The sequence below is a fragment of the Oncorhynchus nerka genome, linkage group LG27, assembly GCF_034236695.1.
Source record: "Oncorhynchus nerka isolate Pitt River linkage group LG27, Oner_Uvic_2.0, whole genome shotgun sequence".
NCBI lineage: Eukaryota > Metazoa > Chordata > Actinopteri > Salmoniformes > Salmonidae > Oncorhynchus > Oncorhynchus nerka.
Genome location: NC_088422.1, coordinates 83528367 through 83548426, shown reverse-complemented (window position 1 = coordinate 83548426; position 20060 = coordinate 83528367). Strand labels below are relative to the sequence as shown.

General features: G+C 43.4%; 3 protein-coding genes across 7 annotated transcripts in view; 2 read left to right on the top strand and 1 right to left on the bottom strand.

Annotated features, from left to right (window-relative positions):
• The window catches only part of afg2b (AFG2 AAA ATPase homolog B), a 14604-nt gene extending 11517 nt beyond the window's left edge, over window positions 1-3087 (top strand). For both annotated transcript variants that reach the window (XM_065012108.1, XM_065012107.1), the window contains exon 11: window positions 290-3087. In XM_065012108.1, coding sequence (XP_064868180.1) covers window positions 290-427 — 138 coding nt within the window. In that variant the 3' untranslated portion in view covers window positions 428-3087. The remainder of the gene's footprint in view (window positions 1-289) is intronic.
• On the bottom strand, window positions 2286-16795 carry slc30a4 (solute carrier family 30 member 4). 3 transcript variants are annotated; one of them, XM_065012110.1, is made up of 8 exons: window positions 16699-16795; window positions 15120-15670; window positions 14142-14288; window positions 13703-13856; window positions 6182-6410; window positions 5655-5760; window positions 4829-4963; window positions 2286-4333 (listed from the first exon to the last, which is right to left on the bottom strand). In XM_065012110.1, exons 2-8 carry the CDS (start codon window positions 15529-15531, stop codon window positions 4179-4181), a joined length of 1338 nt encoding a protein of 445 aa, XP_064868182.1. In that variant the 5' UTR covers window positions 15532-15670; window positions 16699-16795; the 3' UTR covers window positions 2286-4178. The 3 variants fall into 3 exon arrangements, 2 of the variants coding, with proteins under 2 accessions (XP_064868182.1, XP_064868181.1); XM_065012109.1 differs by lacking the exon at window positions 16699-16795 and adding an exon at window positions 16263-16369; XR_010461595.1 differs by lacking the exon at window positions 16699-16795 and having other exon boundaries at window positions 5655-5756; window positions 15120-16377.
• On the top strand, window positions 16384-19898 carry bloc1s6 (biogenesis of lysosomal organelles complex-1, subunit 6, pallidin). 2 transcript variants are annotated; one of them, XM_065012111.1, is made up of 6 exons: window positions 16388-16475; window positions 17434-17534; window positions 18201-18381; window positions 18723-18810; window positions 19063-19149; window positions 19366-19898. In XM_065012111.1, exons 2-6 carry the CDS (start codon window positions 17462-17464, stop codon window positions 19483-19485), a joined length of 549 nt encoding a protein of 182 aa, XP_064868183.1. In that variant the 5' UTR covers window positions 16388-16475; window positions 17434-17461; the 3' UTR covers window positions 19486-19898. The 2 variants fall into 2 exon arrangements, with proteins under 2 accessions (XP_064868184.1, XP_064868183.1); XM_065012112.1 differs by lacking the exon at window positions 19366-19898 and having other exon boundaries at window positions 16384-16475; window positions 19041-19149.
• Window positions 19899-20060: the final 162 nt, after the last annotated feature.

Below are 20060 nucleotides of genomic sequence, written 5' to 3'. Positions count from 1 at the left end.
GGTACAGAGTACACCAATACACCTGTCCCTTTAAACCTTCACAATGAGGTACAGAGTACACCAATACACCTGTCCCTTTAAACCTTCACAATGAGGTACAGAGTACACCAATACACCTGTCCCTTTAATCCTTCACAATGAGGTACAGAGTACACCTAAAGTATAGACACTGCCTTCACCAGTCACTTTTATAAAATGGCATGTTTTAACGATAGGAGAGATTCAGCAACGTGTTTGTTTGTACCATAGAATGAGAGCTGCCGGGGTTTAACTGTAATGTTGTCTGCAGGCAGCTCTGTTGACCCTCCAGGATGAAAGTATGGAAGCTTCTAGTATCAAACACCGATACTTCCTCCAGTCTTTACAGAGGATGACTCCCTCTCTTTCGACCCAGCAACTACAGACATACAAAAACCTCTTCAGATGACCAACTATAGACCCACCCCATCAGAAGATGCCTCGGACTTGGAAAATAAAAATGTCATTGTTTCCTTTCCTTTTTTGGGGGTCTGTTGGCTGTTTATGGTGATGAGTTGACGGTATGTAGGCCTAATTACATTAGTACATTGAGATGATTGTAATACATCAGCACAAGCAGGATCTCCAGTCCTCCAACAACACACACTTAATGTAGCCCGTACAAAAACACCTGATTCAACTTTAAGGGCTTGATGATTAGAATCAGGTGTGCTTATCCAGGACCACAACAAAAATATACTGTTGGTGTAACTAGAGGACCAGAGGTCAGAAACTGCTCGTTCATGGTCTTGCCCAGTGAGTCAATGTCAGGAACCCCCAACCTGGGAAAACCGGTGCCCCAGGGACCCCCTTCCTGATTCACTCTGTCTTATTGGGTAAAGGATCATGGCCAGGCAAAGTCATTGAAATGTTTTGACCTCCCCACAGAAATACACAAGTGTGAACTTTAAGTCTACTTTAGCTAGAAAAGGTAACTCAAAGTACCTTGCTCAAAAAAATAAAGGGAACACTTAAACACAATGTAACTCCAAGTCAATCACACTTCTGTGAAATCAAACTGTCCAGATGTGGCATGGAGGCGCTACCAGGAGACAGGCCAGTACATCAGGAGACGTGGAGGAGGGCAACAACCCAGCAGCAGGACCGCTACCACCGCCTTTGTGCAAGGAGCAGTGCCAGAGCCCTGCAAAATTACCTCCAGCAGGCCACAAATGTGCATGTGTCTGCTCAAACGGTCAAAAACAGACTATGAGGGTCCGACGTCCACAGATGGGGTTGTGCTTACAGCCCAACACCGTGCAGGACGTTTGGCATTTGCCAGAGAACACCAAGATTGGCAAATTCGCCACTTGCGCCCTGTGCTCTTCACCGATGAAAGCAGGTTCACACTGAGCAGATGTGACAGTCTGGAGACGCCATGGAGAACGTTCTGCTGCCTGCAACATCCTCCAGCATGACCGGTTTGGCGGTGGGTCAGTCATGGCGTGGCATTTCTTTGGGGGGCCACACAGCCCTCCATGTGCTCGCCAGAGGTAGCCTGACTACCATTAGGTACCGAGATGAGATCCTCAGACCCCTTGTGAGACCATATGCTGGTGTGGTTGGCCCTGGGTTCCTCCTACTGCAAGACCTCATGTGGCTGGAGTGTGTCAGCAGTTCCTGAAAGAGGAAGGCATTGATGCTATGGACTGGCCCGCCCGTTCCCCAGACCTGAATCCAATTGAGCACATCTGGGACATCATGTCTCACTCCATCCACCAACGCCACGTTGCACCACAGACTGTCCAGGAGTTGGCGGATGCTTTAGTCCAAGTCTGGGAGGAGATCCCTCAGGAGACCATCCGCCACCTCATCAGGACCATGCCCAGACGTTGTAGGGAGGTCATACAGGCACGTGGAGGCCACACACACTACTGAGCCTTATTTTGACTTGTTTTAAGGACATTACATCAAAGTTGGATCAGCCTGTAGTGTGGTTTTCAACTTTAATTTTGAGTGTCACTCCATATCCAGACCTCCATGGGTTGAGAAATTTGATTTCCATTGATAATGTGTGATTTTGTTGTCAGCACATTCAACTATGTAAAGAAAAAAGTATTTAATAAGAATATTTCATTCAGATCTAGGATGTGTTATTTCAGTGTTCCCTTATTTTTTTTGATCAATGTATATTGGCTAACAGCTGATTTAAGAAGTTGGACAGTCATTTTATCCAACACGTCTAAGTCAAGGAAGTTCACCAGCAGCATCCCGAGTTGAATACCTCTAGTCCCCTTTAGAAGCAGAACAAAACACAACTCTTTAGGTCAGTGTTCAAAGGAAGATATTTATTTCTAAATGTAACAGGTTCTTCATTCATGTTTCCAGTCAATGTATCTGCCAGTTGAGTAAAGGGAAGTGTGAGTGAGACTCAGACAGGTCTCAGTCTAGTGATAAAGTAACTCAAAAGATTGATAACCATGCCTCATTTAAACAAACAGCTGATAATGTGATCAACAGGCAATACTGCATCCTGATTTTAAGGGAATAGAAGTCTCAGTTCTCATATTAGTTTACCAATTAAAGTATGCCATTTGGGACGTATCCATACTTCATTCTGCGTAGTAGTACACGAGTGTGGATATTGGAGCAGAGCCTTAAGTGTTCAGGTTGAAGTAATGAATGTGCAAATCACTGAAACACTGGTAAGTGCTGCTGTAGAGCCAAACCTGACAATGTGATCGACCAAATACCTTTTAACATAAAATAAATCCAACAAGAGCAACACAAGGCAGGTAATGCATATACTGATCTGCAGTCAAAGAAAATTTCATTTTAGTCTGTTCCAACCAACATGTTGATACGCTTGGACAGGAAGACTGACAGTGGTTTAAGGAACCAACCAAGACCTGATGACACAATGCCAAATGTATTTATATACCCACACAATGACTGAATTATGCATATTATCAATATTGGCATCTCACAGCCCTCAATGCTTATGAAATAATACTGCATTTCTGAAATGTTGACAGAATCAATCTGATAAGCAAATAAAACTGTCTGATATTAACTAGAAGCAGTAGTCATGCATTTCCCTACTACAGTATTAAACATGATTCAAAGTCAGTTTCATTGTCAGTTTCCTGATTTCAGCTAGAATAAGTTAACTGTTAAAGAAACAAGTAAAACAAACAAAAAGAGTGTGGTCAGTACTCGAAATTCAGAAGTCTTTTCACATAAAAACACATCCTCTGTCTACTGGTTCAACACTGTCAGTAAAGGAGAAGGCAATATGGCCACGATCATCAGATCAATAATACAATCAGATGTATGGATTAACCTTTTAGAGACGGCCTGGGCCTCATCTCTGGCTGTGCCTGAAAACGTTACTAGTTTCCACAGTCCCCCCCCAATTCCTCTCAAAGCTCATTGGACGTGGTCGTCAGAGGGTAGTACCTTGGATCCTCTCTGCCAATTAACTTTGAGGAGTTGAGGAAACAAAGACAGCGGAAGAAAGGATTGGACCGCTAGTAACATTTTCAGACACAGCCTCACATCAACCTAGTCAAACACAGATACAGGCCTCTCCGCTACAAGACCAAGAATAACTTCAGATAATCACAGTTAACTTGCATTGGCGTGCCAGACTTTATATACAGGTGCATATCTCATGTTAGGATTGGTCCTTAACAGGTCAGAGTAGATCCCAGGGGTTCGACCATGTGAGGAGAGGATGACAGACACGGTGAATCTGAGGTTCCTCCCCCCCAGACCTTCTCCTCCGATGTGTTTTGAGGAGGCGGCAAGAAGAGAGGATGCAAGGAATCAAACAAATAGAATTGAGATGAGCCCACAGAGACACATTCCCTGTTGTCACCCCACTGGAAACAATAGAACACCTACAGTGAAAGTATAGAGTGCTCAAACAAACACATTAACACAGTTCAATTATAGAAGCACCAAAAAAAAAAGGAATAATGTTAAACATTTACAGGCTTTAATGGTGATTATTATAGATCTTTTGTTGAAAAGTTAAGATTTGTTCAACCCCTCTTCAGAAAACTTTGCAACAGCCCAGGAGGAATCAGTTGTCCTTTAAAAATAAAATGTGCATCTGACTGTCAGTCCGAATATCCTAGCAATGGCATAGACCAGATCAGTTCACTACGCTTTGGCACCAGTCTGGTTTAACTTCCTCAGACTGTCTTTAATTCAGGCTATGCGGTGGACTCTCGGCAGTGTGTACAGGTGCGTGTAGCCCCGTTTCTGTGCGTCTGGACCTGCACGGTGCACCTGGTCAGGCCGTAGGTGTGGATCAACAGGTGTCTGGCCTTGGCCTGCACGTCCTCCCACGCACTGGCACTAGAGGGCGCTAGAAGCACAATGCACAGAAATAGGTTAGGACACTGGCTCTTCATTTATCTTTCCTCGATTCCTCACATCCTCGATGCCTCCTTGTTAAAATCCATTGGAGAAGTAGGTCCGAGGGGGAAGGACCTTGGAACTCCAACAGTTGAGAAGGGTCGAGGACATAGGATGTGAAGAATGTGCACCCCTTTAGTCCCCCAGGGCTCCCGAGTGGCGCAGCGGTCTAAGACACTGCATCTCAGTGCTAGAGGCATCACTACAGGCCCTGGCTCAATTCCAGGCTGAATCACAACCAGCTGTGATTGGGAGTCCCATAGGACGGCGCACAATTGGCTCAGCATCATTGTAAATAAGAATTTATTCTTAACTGACTAGCCTAGTTAAATAAAAATCACATACTAATTGAGATACAACCAGAGTGTAGAGTTCCTAAACCCATCAACAGAATGCACGTCACATGCACAACTAACAAAAGGAGAGGAAGTCAAAGGTCACTCACAGAGCCGCAGGTGTGCGAGGGCAGTGGTCTTGTCGCCGGTTAATGCCCACACGTTGAGCTCGTCAACTGATTGGACGTCCTCCAACTTCAGAAGGTCTTCTCTGATTCGCTGAACGTCCATATGCCTGGGTGCCCCTAACAGCAACACACACTTTCAATTCCATGAAACTCAGAACGTTAACATTGTTTCTCTCTAACGAGTCTTGATGCCATGTACTGTAAGTTGCTAGTTTCATAGCATGAGAACAATCTACTATTATTTAAACACTATGGGACATTTTTACAGCTCCAGATTAGACAATTGAAAGTTTAGGTGCAGGGCTGTATATTAAAGCAGCTCTATATAATCATGGTTAGAGTTCATGGCAGTTTCAGACAGGAAGTGAATAGAATAAGCATCTGTTCTGATAGATCTGTCTGGTTAACAAAGAGCAAAAATATGTAGTTTCTCTGTCCCTCCAGGACATTATGGATTGATCTAGAGCAGCGGTTCCTATTCCTGGAACTGGGGACACAAAGGGTCCTAGCAAACCAAAAGCTTGATAAACTAAAATGTGCCCCCCTTTATGCCCCCAAGACCAGGACTGAGAACCACTGATCTAAAGCACATATAGTACACATAGGTTAATACACTGGTTCCCAACTCCAGTCCAACACCACAGTTGTTGTAGCTCCAGACAAACACCTGATTCAACTAATCATCATCCCCTCAATGAGTTGAATCAGGTGAGTTTGTCCGGGGCTACAACAACGTGTGCTGTTGGGGGGACTGGAGGAGGGAAATACTGGGCTAATATATAACTAATATGTGTAGCTGTGTTCTCACCCTCGAGGACGATGACTCCCGTGTCTCGTATGATGCGTATCGTTGTGAATAGCACCAGGATAGAGAAGATGTAGGTACAGATGGGGTCCGCCAGCTTGTACTCTGGCTGGGGGCAATGGTCAGGTCAATCTAACAGCTTGGTCGTTAGGCTCAAACTGAAGGAAACAGACAAACAGTTCCTTTCTATGTGGACCCGTCCAATAAGGCAGCGTTTCCCAAACTCTGTCCTAGGGCTCCCCCTGGGTACAGTTTTAGGAATTTGCCGTAGCACGACACAGCTGATTCAAATAACCAACTCCTCATCAAGCTTTGATGATTTGAATCAGTTGTACAAAACCAAAACGTGCTCCCAAGGGGGGCCCCAGCACAGAGTTTGGGAAACCCTGCAATAAGAAACTAAATGTGCGTTTTCCATTGCATGGACTAATGAACACACCCCTGGCCCGACCAAGCAAGCCCTTAAACCATCCCATTCAGCCCTTCGACATTAAACAGTTCCTGCTCCCAGGTCAGACGTTGTAGCCTACCTTGAAGCGTACGATGTAGGCAGCTATGAGGACCCCTATACTCTGGACCAGGTCTCCCAGTGCATGGATGAAGGCTGCCCTGACCGCCAGACTGCCCTGGGGCCCCTGGGCTGCGGGTCCATCGTGGCTGTGGCCGTGTGAGGGTGGAGGGGGAACCCCGTGTGAGTGACCATGACCCCCGTGGGAGTGGAGGTGACCGTTACCAGTCTGGTTCAGGAGGAAACCCATACTATATAAATAATTATGAGAGAGAGAGAGAGAGAGAGATGTCAGTTTAACTTCTGGTGACCGTTACCGGTCTGGTTCAGGAGGAAACCCATACTATATAAATAATTATGAGAGAGAGAGAGAGAGATGTCAGTTTAACTTCTGGTGACCGTTACCGGTCTGGTTCAGGAGGAAACCCATACTATATAAATAATTATGAGAGAGAGAGATGTCAGGTTAACTTCTGGTGACCGTTACCGGTCTGGTTCAGGAGGAAACCCATACTATATAAATAATTATGAGAGAGAGAGAGAGAGATGTCAGTTTAACTTCTGGTGACCGTTACCGGTCTGGTTCAGGAGGAAACCCATACTATATAAATAATTATGAGAGAGAGAGAGAGAGATGTCAGTTTAACTTCTGGTGACCGTTACCAGTCTGGTTCAGGAGGAAACCCATACTATATAAATAATTATGAGAGAGAGAGAGAGATGTCAGTTTAACTTCTGGTGACCGTTACCGGTCTGGTTCAGGAGGAAACCCATACTATATAAATAATTATGAGAGAGAGAGATGTCAGTTTAACTTCTGGTGACCGTTACCAGTCTGGTTCAGGAGGAAACCCATACTATATAAATAATTATGAGAGAGAGAGAGATGTCAGTTTAACTTCTGGTGGCCGTTACCAGTCTGGTTCAGGAGGAAACCCATACTATATAAATAATTATGAGAGAGAGAGATGTCAGTTTAACTTCTGGTGACCGTTACCGGTCTGGTTCAGGAGGAAACCCATACTATATAAATAATTATGAGAGAGAGAGAGAGATGTCAGTTTAACTTCTGGTGACCGTTACCGGTCTGGTTCAGGAGGAAACCCATACTATATAAATAATTATGAGAGAGAGAGAGAGAGAGATGTCAGTTTAACTTCTGGTGACCGTTACCGGTCTGGTTCAGGAGGAAACCCATACTATATAAATAATTATGAGAGAGAGAGAGAGAGATGTCAGTTTAAGTTTAACTTCTGGTGACCGTTACGGTCTGGTTCAGGAGGAAACCCATACTATATAAATAATTATGAGAGAGAGAGAGAGAGAGAGGTCAGTTTAACTTCTGGTGACCGTTACCGGTCTGGTTCAGGAGGAAACCCATACTATATAAATAATTATGAGAGAGAGAGAGAGAGAGAGAGATGTCAGTTTAACTTCTGGTGACCGTTACCGGTCTGGTTCAGGAGGAAACCCATACTATATAAATAATTATGAGAGAGAGAGAGAGAGGTCAGTTTAACTTCTGGTGACCGTTACCAGTCTGGTTCAGGAGGAAACCCATACTATATAAATAATTATGAGAGAGAGAGAGAGAGGTCAGTTTAACTTCTGGTGACCGTTACCAGTCTGGTTCAGGAGGAAACCCATACTATATAAATAATTATGAGAGAGAGAGAGAGAGATGTCAGTTTAACTTCTGGTGACCGTTACCGGTCTGGTTCAGGAGGAAACCCATACTATATAAATAATTATGAGAGAGAGAGAGATGTCAGTTTAACTTCTGGTGACCGTTACCGGTCTGGTTCAGGAGGAAACCCATACTATATAAATAATTATGAGAGAGAGAGAGAGAGATGTCAGTTTAACTTCTGGTGACCGTTACCAGTCTGGTTCAGGAGGAAACCCATACTATATAAATAATTATGAGAGAGAGAGAGATGTCAGTTTAACTTCTGGTGACCGTTACCGGTCTGGTTCAGGAGGAAACCCATACTATATAAATAATTATGAGAGAGAGAGAGAGATGTCAGTTTAACTTCTGGTGACCGTTACCGGTCTGGTTCAGGAGGAAACCCATACTATATAAATAATTATGAGAGAGAGAGATGTCAGGTTAACTTCTGGTGACCGTTACCGGTCTGGTTCAGGAGGAAACCCATACTATATAAATAATTATGAGAGAGAGAGAGATGTCAGTTTAACTTCTGGTGACCGTTACCAGTCTGGTTCAGGAGGAAACCCATACTATATAAATAATATAGAGAGAGAGAGAGAGATGTCAGTTTAACTTCTGGTGACCGTTACCGGTCTGGTTCAGGAGGAAACCCATACTATATAAATAATTATGAGAGAGAGAGAGATGTCAGTTTAACTTCTGGTGACCGTTACCGGTCTGGTTCAGGAGGAAACCCATACTATATAAATAATTATGAGAGAGAGAGATGTCAGTTTAACTTCTGGTGACCGTTACCGGTCTGGTTCAGGAGGAAACCCATACTATATAAATAATTATGAGAGAGAGAGAGATGTCAGTTTAACTTCTGGTGACCGTTACCGGTCTGGTTCAGGAGGAAACCCATACTATATAAATAATTATGAGAGAGAGAGAGAGATGTCAGTTTAACTTCTGGTGACCGTTACCGGTCTGGTTCAGGAGGAAACCCTATATAAATAATTATGAGAGAGAGAGAGAGATGTCAGTTTAACTTCTGGTGACCGTTACCGGTCTGGTTCAGGAGGAAACCCATACTATATAAATAATTATGAGAGAGAGAGAGAGAGATGTCAGTTTAACTTCTGGTGACCGTTACCAGTCTGGTTCAGGAGGAAACCCATACTATATAAATAATTATGAGAGAGAGAGAGAGATGTCAGTTTAACTTCTGGTGACAGTTACCGGTCTGGTTCAGGAGGAAACCCATACTATATAAATAATTATGAGAGAGAGAGAGAGATGTCAGTTTAACTTCTGGTGACCGTTACCGGTCTGGTTCAGGAGGAAACCCATACTATATAAATAATTATGAGAGAGAGAGATGTCAGTTTAACTTCTGGTGACCGTTACCGGTCTGGTTCAGGAGGAAACCCATACTATATAAATAATTATGAGAGAGAGAGAGAGAGATGTCAGTTTAACTTCTGGTGGCCGTTACCGGTCTGGTTCAGGAGGAAACCCATACTATATAAATAATTATGAGAGAGAGAGATGTCAGTTTAACTTCTGGTGACCGTTACCGGTCTGGTTCAGGAGGAAACCCATACTATATAAATAATTATGAGAGAGAGAGAGATGTCAGTTTAACTTCTGGTGACCGTTACCGGTCTGGTTCAGGAGGAAACCCATACTATATAAATAATTATGAGAGAGAGAGAGATGTCAGTTTAACTTCTGGTGACCGTTACCGGTCTGGTTCAGGAGGAAACCCATACTATATAAATAATTATGAGAGAGAGAGAGATGTCAGTTTAACTTCTGGTGGCCGTTACCGGTCTGGTTCAGGAGGAAACCCATACTATATAAATAATTATGAGAGAGAGAGAGAGAGAGATGTCAGGTTAACTTCTGGTGACCGTTACCAGTCTGGTTCAGGAGGAAACCCATACTATATAAATAATTATGAGAGAGAGAGAGAGATGTCAGTTTAACTTCTGGTGACCGTTACCGGTCTGGTTCAGGAGGAAACCCATACTATATAAATAATTATGAGAGAGAGAGAGAGAGAGAGAGAGATGTCAGTTTAACTTCTGGTGACCGTTACCGGTCTGGTTCAGGAGGAAACCCATACTATATAAATAATTATGAGAGAGAGAGAGAGATGTCAGTTTAACTTCTGGTGGCCGTTACCGGTCTGGTTCAGGAGGAAACCCATACTATATAAATAATTATGAGAGAGAGAGAGAGAGAGATGTCAGTTTAACTTCTGGTGACCGTTACCGGTCTGGTTCAGGAGGAAACCCATACTATATAAATAATTATGAGAGAGAGAGAGAGATGTCAGTTTAACTTCTGGTGACCGTTACCGGTCTGGTTCAGGAGGAAACCCATACTATATAAATAATTATGAGAGAGAGAGAGAGATGTCAGTTTAACTTCTGGTGGTCGTTTATATACTACTACGTTTAATCATTACTATACATGATTGAGGCTACACTATCAAATCATCTACACACGGCACGCTCATCTACACACGGCACGCTCATCTACACAAGGCACGCAACATTTTTTAAAAACCTTTATTCATACAGGTTTTTCCTCATTGAGATAACATCTTTTAAAGAGAGACCTGGTCCAATAGCAGCAGGGGGAACAACATTTCAGACAACTTACATGCACTAAGACTACATTAAAACAAACCTACACACACACACACACACACACACACACACAGTACAATGATATTATGTAAAAAATAAAAATCATGACTAAAAAACAGCTGTCCTAAACAATTACACTATGATATTTACATGGAACAGGTGTTTAAACTCCACCAACATGACTAGATCAAATGTTTAGGAGAGATTCAGGACCACGGAGCTGAGTAGCTAAAACTATTTCTACCATGACCGGTTCTAATTCTTGGTACTGTTAAAAGCGAATGGGACCGTAATTTATATTTATTTACAGACATGATTAAAAAAAAGTGGCATTTTACCCAGTATGGCCTTATAAATTAGTGTATACCAGTGTTTAAGCCTACGCAAGGTCAATGACGACCAGCCAACAGCACTGTTGAGATCACAATGTGTTCGACGTTTTTGATTTGTAAGGAACCTGAGGACCACATGATATACTGAATCAAGTGCTCTCAGAGTAGTGGTTGAGGCCTGCATATATAGAACACCACTCAAATCTAAAATCGGCAGTAATGTACATCGTACCAGTTCCCTTCTGGCCTCCAAAGAAAAACAAGCCTTATGCCGGTTAATAAAAACCTATTCTCAGCTTGAACTTCCTTATCAAGTTCTCCACATGAACAGTGAAGCTCAGCTTGTCACCATCCCACACTCCCAAATATTTGTACACTGACTTGCTCTATAGTATGTCCAGCCAATGTAGCAATGACATGATTGGTAACATGCCTGGCATTTGAAAATACCATGCATTTTGTTTTACCCGGATTCAGAACCAGCTTTAACATCATACAGATTCTGTTGTATGATGTTACATGCTCTTCAGGCATTCTCAAAAGATAAAGATACACTACAACCACTTGACTAAAGCACAGTATCATCTGCATAAAAATGAGCATCCGCTGTTTCAATATGATCCCCAATGTTGTTCATTTACAAAATGAACAGTGAGCCCAAAGGTAGACCCTTGTGGAACACCTGAGCACAACTCTATGGACAACCATCCACCATTACACATTGTGTACAATTTGATTGGTTTATAAATTACCTATCTAGAGCATGACCAGTAACTCCACAACAGCATGTTCCACGGTGTCAAATTCCTTCAACAAATGAATAGACAGACACACAATGTAACTTCTTATCAAGAGAAGTGGATGACATTTAAAACCTTCAATGTTACTGAAACAGTGCTGTGGCCAGACTTAAAGCCTGATTGCATTCAGCACACGACACGCTCATCAACACGCCACGCTTATCACACTAGTCGTGGCCAAAACTTGAGAATGACACAAATATTAATTTCCACAAATTTTGCTGCTTCAGTGTCTTTAGAAATTTTTGTCAGATGTTACTATGGAATACTGAAGTATAATTACAAGCATTTCATATGTGTCAAAGGCTTTTATTGACAATTACATGAAGTTGATGCAAAGAGTCCTGGCATGCTGTCAATTAACTTCTGGGCCACTGATGGCAGCCCATTCTTGCATAATCAATGCTTGGAGTTTGTCAGAATTTGTGGGTTTTTGTTTGTCCACCCACCTCTTGAGGATTGACCACAAGTTCAATGGGATTAAGGTCTGGGGAGTTGCCTGGCCATGGACCCAAAATATTGATGTTTTGTTCCCAGAGACACTTAGTTATCACTTTTGCCTTATGGCAAGGTCCTCCATCATGCTGGAAAAGGCATTGTTTGTCACCAAACTGTTCCTGGATGGTTGGGAGAAGTTGCTCTCGGAGGATGTGTTGGTACCATTCTTTATTCATGGCTGTGTTCTTAGGCAAAATTGTGAGTGAGCCCACTCCCTTGGCTGAGAAGCAACCCCACACATGAATAGTCTCAGGAAGCTTTACTGTTGGCATGACACAGGACTGATGGTAGCGCTCACCTGGTCTTCTCCAGACAAGCTTTTTTCCGGATGCCCCAAACAATCGGAAAGGGGATTCATCAGAGAAAATGACTTTACCCCAGTCCTCAGCAGTCCAATCCCTGTACCTTTTGCAGAATATCAGTCTGTCCCTGATGTTTTTCCTGGAGAGAAGTGGTTTCTTTGCTGCCCTTCTTGACACCAGGCCATCCTCCAAAAGTCTTCGCCTCACTGTGCGTGCAGATGCACTCACACCTGCCTGCTGCCATTCCTGAGCAAGCTCTGTACTGGTGGTGCCCCGATCCCGCAGCTGAATCAACTTTAGGAGACGGTCCTGGTGCTTTCTGGACTTCTTGGGCGCCTGAAGCCTTCTGCACAACAATTGAACCGCTCTCCTTGAAGTTCTTGAGCCGATAAATGGTTGAATCAGGTGCAATCCTACTGGCAGCAATATCCTTGCCTGTGAAGCCCTTTTTGTGCAAAGCAATGATGACGGCACGTGTTTCCTTGCAGGTAACCATGGCTGACAGAGGAAGAACAATGATTCCAAGCACCACCCTCCTTCTGAAGCTTCCAGTCTGTTATTCAAACTCAATCAGCATGACAGAGTGATCTCCAGCCTTGTCCTCGTCAACACTCACACCTGTGTTAACAAGAGAATCACTGACATGTCAACTGGTCCTTTTGTGGCAAGCTGAAATGCAGTTGAAATGTTTTTGGGGGATTCAGTTCATTTGCATGGCAAAGAGGGACTTTGCAATTCATCTGATCACTCATAACATTCTGGAGTATATGCAAATTGCTATCATACAAACTGAGGCAGCAGACTGTGAAAATTAATATTTGTGTCATTCAACTTTTGGCCACGACTGTACACACTACACGCTTATCTACACACGCCATGCTTATCACACTACACGCTCATCAACACACTTTACACACGCCACGCTCATCAACACTACACACCACACTTATCATCAACAACACTCTACACACGCCACGCTCTAACCAAGTGAGTCACACAATAGAAAAGTAATTTAGCTCCAGTAGTGTGGAGTGGAGACGAGAAGACCTTTGGACTGCAGTAGTTTATGACATGTCATCATACACTGACTGTGGATCTTTTACAGCCAGACACACTGCTGTCCTTGGCTGAAGACAAGGAAGCTTCATCATTCATTCAGTCTAACTAGAATCAGGAATCCCTTCCTCCTCCCCACTGTCAGGGCAGATGAGATGAGTGTTCTGGTGCATAATGACTGCTCTCTCCGAGTGTGAGACAATGCATGTGTGTGCATGCAGGTGTGTACTCAGCTACTCACACTAGGTTGACAGCGACCCCCACAGCTGCAGTGATGAGCATGGCATCTCCGTTGATTTCAAAGTCCTGACTGACAGTTCTCTGCACCGCCTCGTTCAACAACACCCCCGTTAGGATGTAGATGAGTAACACACTGATACCGGCTGAGACCACCTCTATGGGGGGTAGAGACACAGACCAAATAATGTACCGACACGTTTATACTGGACAGCTGAATGGAATATGTTAACAGTTTACTGTCTGCATCTATTAAACAGGAGGCTCTGAAACAGTAGTAACCTCTGAGCTTCTCAATCACAAAGTCACTTTCCTTACAGTCTGAGGAGTGAAACATGATACAAGATCAAAACACTGCTGACCTCACATTCCATCTCAAAAATTAAGATGCATCTAGAAAGTTCTGTTTATGGAACAAGAGGAGAGGAGTAACAGTAATGTACCTAGGCGATGCAGTCCGAAGGTGAATCGGTTGGTGGGTGGTTTAGCAGAAAGCCACAGTGCCAGCAGAGACACCACTATCCCAATCAGGTCAGTTAACATGTGGAGAGCATCAGTCATTATGGCCAGACTGTTAGCTACATAACCACCTAGAGACATTACAAATACATTATCGGCAACAAATTTTCACTTAGGGCCCCCAAAAGGCTAGGGCCTATGACTGCACATGTGGGTATGGATGGAACTGGGTACGTAGACCTGAGAGCCACTGCTGCCCCTCATGATGAGTTCAGATTGTGGCCCCACCCCATCAAAGTTGCCTATCCATGACATTATAACCTACTAATACATTAGGCTACATAGATAGCTGTTAGCTACATCTCCACCTACAGACAGCTGTTAGTTCATTCAAAACTGGCATTTTTCAGAACATAATCAAACACACATTACATTTCTCATCTTAGGTGTGTGTGAATTGTTATGGCAGCAGGTGATTGTACAGATGCATGTATGTTAATATCACCATGTGTTGAACATTCCTCCACTCTTCACCTGGGGCCAGGTATGAGGGGGGACAGGTATGACCGACTAAGATTACAGATCCAATCACAATGTTGATGTGGGAGATGTAGGATCTGAAAAGAAACTAACTGAGTAGTCTACAGCTGTCCCCAGCCCTGGTCCTGGAGAGCGTACACTGTGCAGGCTTCAGTTTCAGCCCATCACTAAACACTCTTAATTCACCTAATAAAAGGTGTTGACGATTAGTTGGTTAGTGGAATCAGGTGTGCTCTAGCACGTGAGTAGGTCTACTCAGGCTACTTCAGATTGGAACTTGGAAGTCAATGCTCCAAACATCATACCAAATTGATTTGATTGGAACTTGAAGGCCACAGCTTTATCCTCACAGTACTAACAGTGTATAATGAGTCTGTAGTCAGTACTGTAACAGACTAGTGTAGTGTGTTTTGTTTGCTCACCTATCAGTTCTCCAATCATGAAGAGGAAATACAACACAGAGGCACACGCCAACTTCTTCATCACTCTCCTCCGTTTAACCCCCTCTCTCTTCCTCGTGCAGCTCTCACACTGCGACCGGTCCATGTTGACACCGGGGCTCCCCAAACTCCCCGAGGACGAGTCGAGCAGCGAGTCGTCATCATCCACCACCACTGTGTTCACCGCGACACCGTTCGACGGTGCTCCTGCTGCGTAGTCCTCCATCTCACCGGAAACCACCACTTTGAGTTTGTTGAACTTGGGCGCCTCATCCTCCGCGAGCTCGTCCCCAGAGAGGTCAAAGGGGGCCGTGTCGCTCAGGTCCCAGTCCTCAGGCTCCTTCCTAAAGGCGGACCGCACCTTGCTCATGAAGCTCGCACCACCTGACATCATTAATGCCAGTTGTTGACAGTTCAGGAGCTGTTAACTTTCAATAATGCCGGTCCGAGCTTGGTGTGCTTCTCACCAATGTCACCGTCTTATAAAGTGAATCAGAGGTTGTGGCTGTAACGTTACATCGGTGTTGACACACCTGAAACGTGGAAATCATTAATCACTAGCAGAAAGAAAAAACGTCCTATCGTTACTTAGAACACACCCAGTGTCTGTTAAAACGACACAGTAGAAGAAAGATACTTGATTTATTTTTTAAATGTAATATCTAACTGCACAACAGGTTGACATTTGTAAGTATGTTTCGATCCTCCGTGTAACAGAATATTCCGAGGTGGACATTGATTTAAGGTAGCCTACATATTCAATATTTCATGCACTGAAAACGATAACCATTCCATTTCAGAGAATTCTAATGATTCAATTGGGGATAACAGCACCTCCAACAGAAAAGCACACAAACAATGACTCCACACTCGGCTGAATCAAAACAGCTTGCTAGTTGTCTGCATGCAAATTCCTCATTGTCATTAAAGAAATTAACGTTGAAAACATCTTGTTGACTACACAATAATGTCTGGCAACAACTAGCCGGTCCAACAAATCGATTCACCATTGACAGAAGAGGGGGAGGCTTGATTGGTTAGCCAAGCTAGCTCGGAGACTCGAGTTCTGTTTTTAACTGAGCTGAAAACATCACATTCCTCTTACAACATTAGCGCTAAAATTACCGATCGTCAGCCTTTTCTAGGGGAGACCATTTCCTCACTGTGATTGTATTCAAAACCATTTCTCTAACAACATCGCACCGTTAATAGTTTGAGAAACAAGTAATCAAGCTAAATTCGTTCAAACAGGAAGTACAAACACAGTCACATGAGTGACGCCCTGTCACATGATGTTTTCCAGACGTTGCCATTCTTGATGGAGAGCTAATTTCAAAGGTAAAGTGTTCAAAATGATCTGTATATTTTACAATATAACATGATTGCCTCCATTTGGAATGACTTGAATGTGTTTTGCTGCCTTAGCTAACTGTAGAGTGGACAGCATTTCTAGATTTATTCAGAATGGCATAGCTAGCTAACATAGCCAGGCACCATAGCACTCTCCTAGACGTGCTGATATCAAACTAGCTAGCTACTATTTGATCTATTTGATTGATACCTGGTTGTGTTGTCTGAGTCAAGCATTCATTTACAAAGGACATTCAGCCAGGGCTTGCCAATCCTCCCCTGAATAGCTACTGGCTTTTCAGGCATTTGCTCCAGCCCTACTGTAACACACCTGAATCTACTAATCACCTTTGATCAGCTGAATCAGGCGTTTTAGAGCAGGGCTGGAATAAAAGTCTGCACACTTTTCCAAGAGGAAGTGGGTTTGCAAACCCTCAGTAGGTTCAAGGGTCCAAGTGGCTAACATATCCAGTGTTTCCCTTATATTAATTTAGCAGTGGTGGGGCACCATTTTTTTTAAAACAAGTTAATTTTTAAAAGTTCATATTGTGTTAACTCCTACCCAAATAATGTTGTTGACTCATCCTATACTTGTATTTGCATAAAATAAAAAACCCACCTTAAACTTTTTTTAAATGCTTGCTATTTTGTCATGTAGTGTGATGTTATACTCCTCAGAAGGATGAGCTGGCCAATCAGTGGTCTAGAAGAGGATGAGCTGGACAATCAGCAGTCCACTTGCATTAATATTTTTAATAACCAGTATACGCCCACACCATTCCAACACAGAAAAGCTTTGTTGACATACTTAATTACAATTTTCTTGGAAGGAAAACTATTTCATTGATATTGTAAGTAAGTATAGGTCCTATTTCCTAGAAATCTGGAAACACCAGGCACACCGCTAAACATGGCTAATTTTGCCACTGCTGCTTGCTTTCTTTAGGCTGTAGAATCAGACAGTGACGAACAACATGGAGACAGAGGGGAGGGCAGATGAGAGTTCCTCGTCTCAGCGTGACCCTCCTCAGAACACTGGCAGCTACGGTAACTAGTAATGAGTTGCACATGCTTATTTCAACTCTGAATCAGACCCTTATGCCTGATTTGGACTACAGAACCAAACTGAACCAAGTTGAGAAGTACTGGGCTGGCCTGGTCACATATTCACAAGAGTTTCTGAAACCATGCTGGACAAGACATTGTGAAAATGAAATATTGGAGCCAGGACAGTACGGTTCGTGTCTAACCTAGAGTGTGAATCAGTCACTTTTCAGTGCTTTTCCACTGGCAGGCTTTGCACCAGTTTTTGGTCCAAAGATGTTTATTATAATAATAAAATAATTTGGTGTATGCTTACCTTATATTTGTCTTATTGGAATTGGAAATGTGTTCTTTGAATATCTTTGTATATCCCCCTCTCCCTGAGATACTCAGAGTGTAAGATCACGGTCAGGGTCTGCCATTACCCTGGAGCAATTAGGGTTTTTCACCTTGTTGACACATTGATTCGAACTAGAGACCTTTTGGTTACTGGCCCAACACTCTTAACCGCTAGGCTACCTGCCATTTCCAAGACCTGTCCCAAAAAAAGCCCCAAAAAGTCTAGGGCCATGGACCTACCCTGACATGAGGTCAGACTGAAGGGAGTGGAACTGTTCTTTCTACATATGACCGGTTAGAATTGTCAGTGTGTTTGTTATTGCCCCTCAGAATTCAGCCTGACTCCCCAGGACTCTCGGCCTACAGAGAACTCCCAGCCTGCAGAGAAATCAGTCCCTATTGAAGAGCCCATTGTAGTGGACAGAAAGGCCATAGAGAAACTGACAGAAGGCCTGCTCTCTCACTACCTGCCTGACCTCTACAGCTCCAAACAGGCTCTGTTGGAACTCAAGTTAGTATTCAAATCACATCAGACATTAAAACAAACCCTTGGGTTGCATCCCAAACGGAACTGTATTTCCTTTAAGGTGCACTACTTTTGACCAGGGCCCATAGGGTAGTGCAATATGAAGGGAATAGGGTGCCATTTGGGATGCACTTCTTGTTTCCTCTAGTCAAGTTTCATCTTTCACTTTTAGTTTATTAGGAGGATACTGATAATTCATAAGTCACGTCTGAATTTGTTTCTACTTTACAAGATAGTTAGTATTCTCTGTCCCTGTTACAGATGTTGTGGTGTGTGACTGTCATGTGTTTGTGGCTCTTATGTTCCTCTCCTTTCCTCTTGACCAGTCAAAACCAAGTCATCCTGCTGGACACACTGGACCAAGAAGTCACCAAATTCAGAGAGTGCAACTCCCTACTGGATCTAAACTCACTGGTACATTTGTCTGTCTGTCTGTCTGTCTGTCTGTCTGTCTGTCTGTCTGTCTGTCTGTCTGTCTGTCTGTCTGTCTGTCTGTCTGTCTGTCTCTGTCTGTCTGTCTGTCTGTCTGTCTGTTGTTTCTCTGTCTGTCTGTGTCTGTCTGTCTGTCTGTCTGCCTGTTGTTTCAAACATACATAGCATCTGAAGAGAATTATTTCATTGTCCACCTGTCCTGCTCCCTGTAGGACTGATGGATGTTTGTTTCAGTTCACAGAAGCCAAGTTTTATCACGGTAAACTGGTGAACATACGTAAAGACATGATCATGCTGCACGAGAAGACAACTAAACTAAAGGTGGGTGAATGTTTCTTTTACCCCAGAATGGACTATTGTTGCTTAGCTATTGCTCACCACATAGTTTCTCCTCCACCTCCTCCATGCATTCTCTCCTTTTCTATGGTAGCAGTTGATAAGAAATGGTTGTTTTAAATGTACACTTAAATTTGAAATGACTGACGTTGAATTGAATGGGAAACTGGGATGAAATGTTTTTTGTCTCTCTGTCTCCAGAAAAGAGCGTTGAAGCTGCAGCAGCAGAGACAGAAGGAGGTGATGGAGAAAGAACAACAGAGAGAGAAGGAGCTGGAGAGAGAGAGGCAGCTGATTGCCAAACCTGCCCAGAGAACATAGAACCTTCCATGAACTCTGTCCTAACTCTGTCACTGCCAACTATACCATAGAGCCAATGACGAGGGATGCAGCACACATGTCGAGGGCTCCGGTCCTGACCCCATCTCTGGTTGTTGAACAGTAGACCAACTCTATTCCTCAAGATGACACAGTTCATCCATGGTTGTTGTCAGACATGATTTGGTCTCTTGTATGCAGAGGTGTTAGGACAAGTACTGCTTGTAGGTAGTTTTATATTCAGAGGTGTCAAGACAATTACTGCTCCTTGTTTAGTTTAGACTCCTTGTCTACTCCTTGTTTTGTTTAGATCAGAAACAGCACACGCCAGCAGTGATTATTCCTCACTTCCTCCTAAATGGCTGTAATAACAGAGATGTCTGAGGTGAATAAAAGAGAAGAGCAGATGAAGTCAATCAGAATCAATCTGGTTTAATACAAGTTGTAAAAGAGAGACTCCTCCAGCACAGAAGCAGAGAACGTCTCTAACCCGTTTCTCTAAGTGTGTTTTGAGTAAGTTTGAGGGGTGAATGCAGCATATGGGGATGTGTGAAACTTCCTCCTCAGCATGAAGTGTC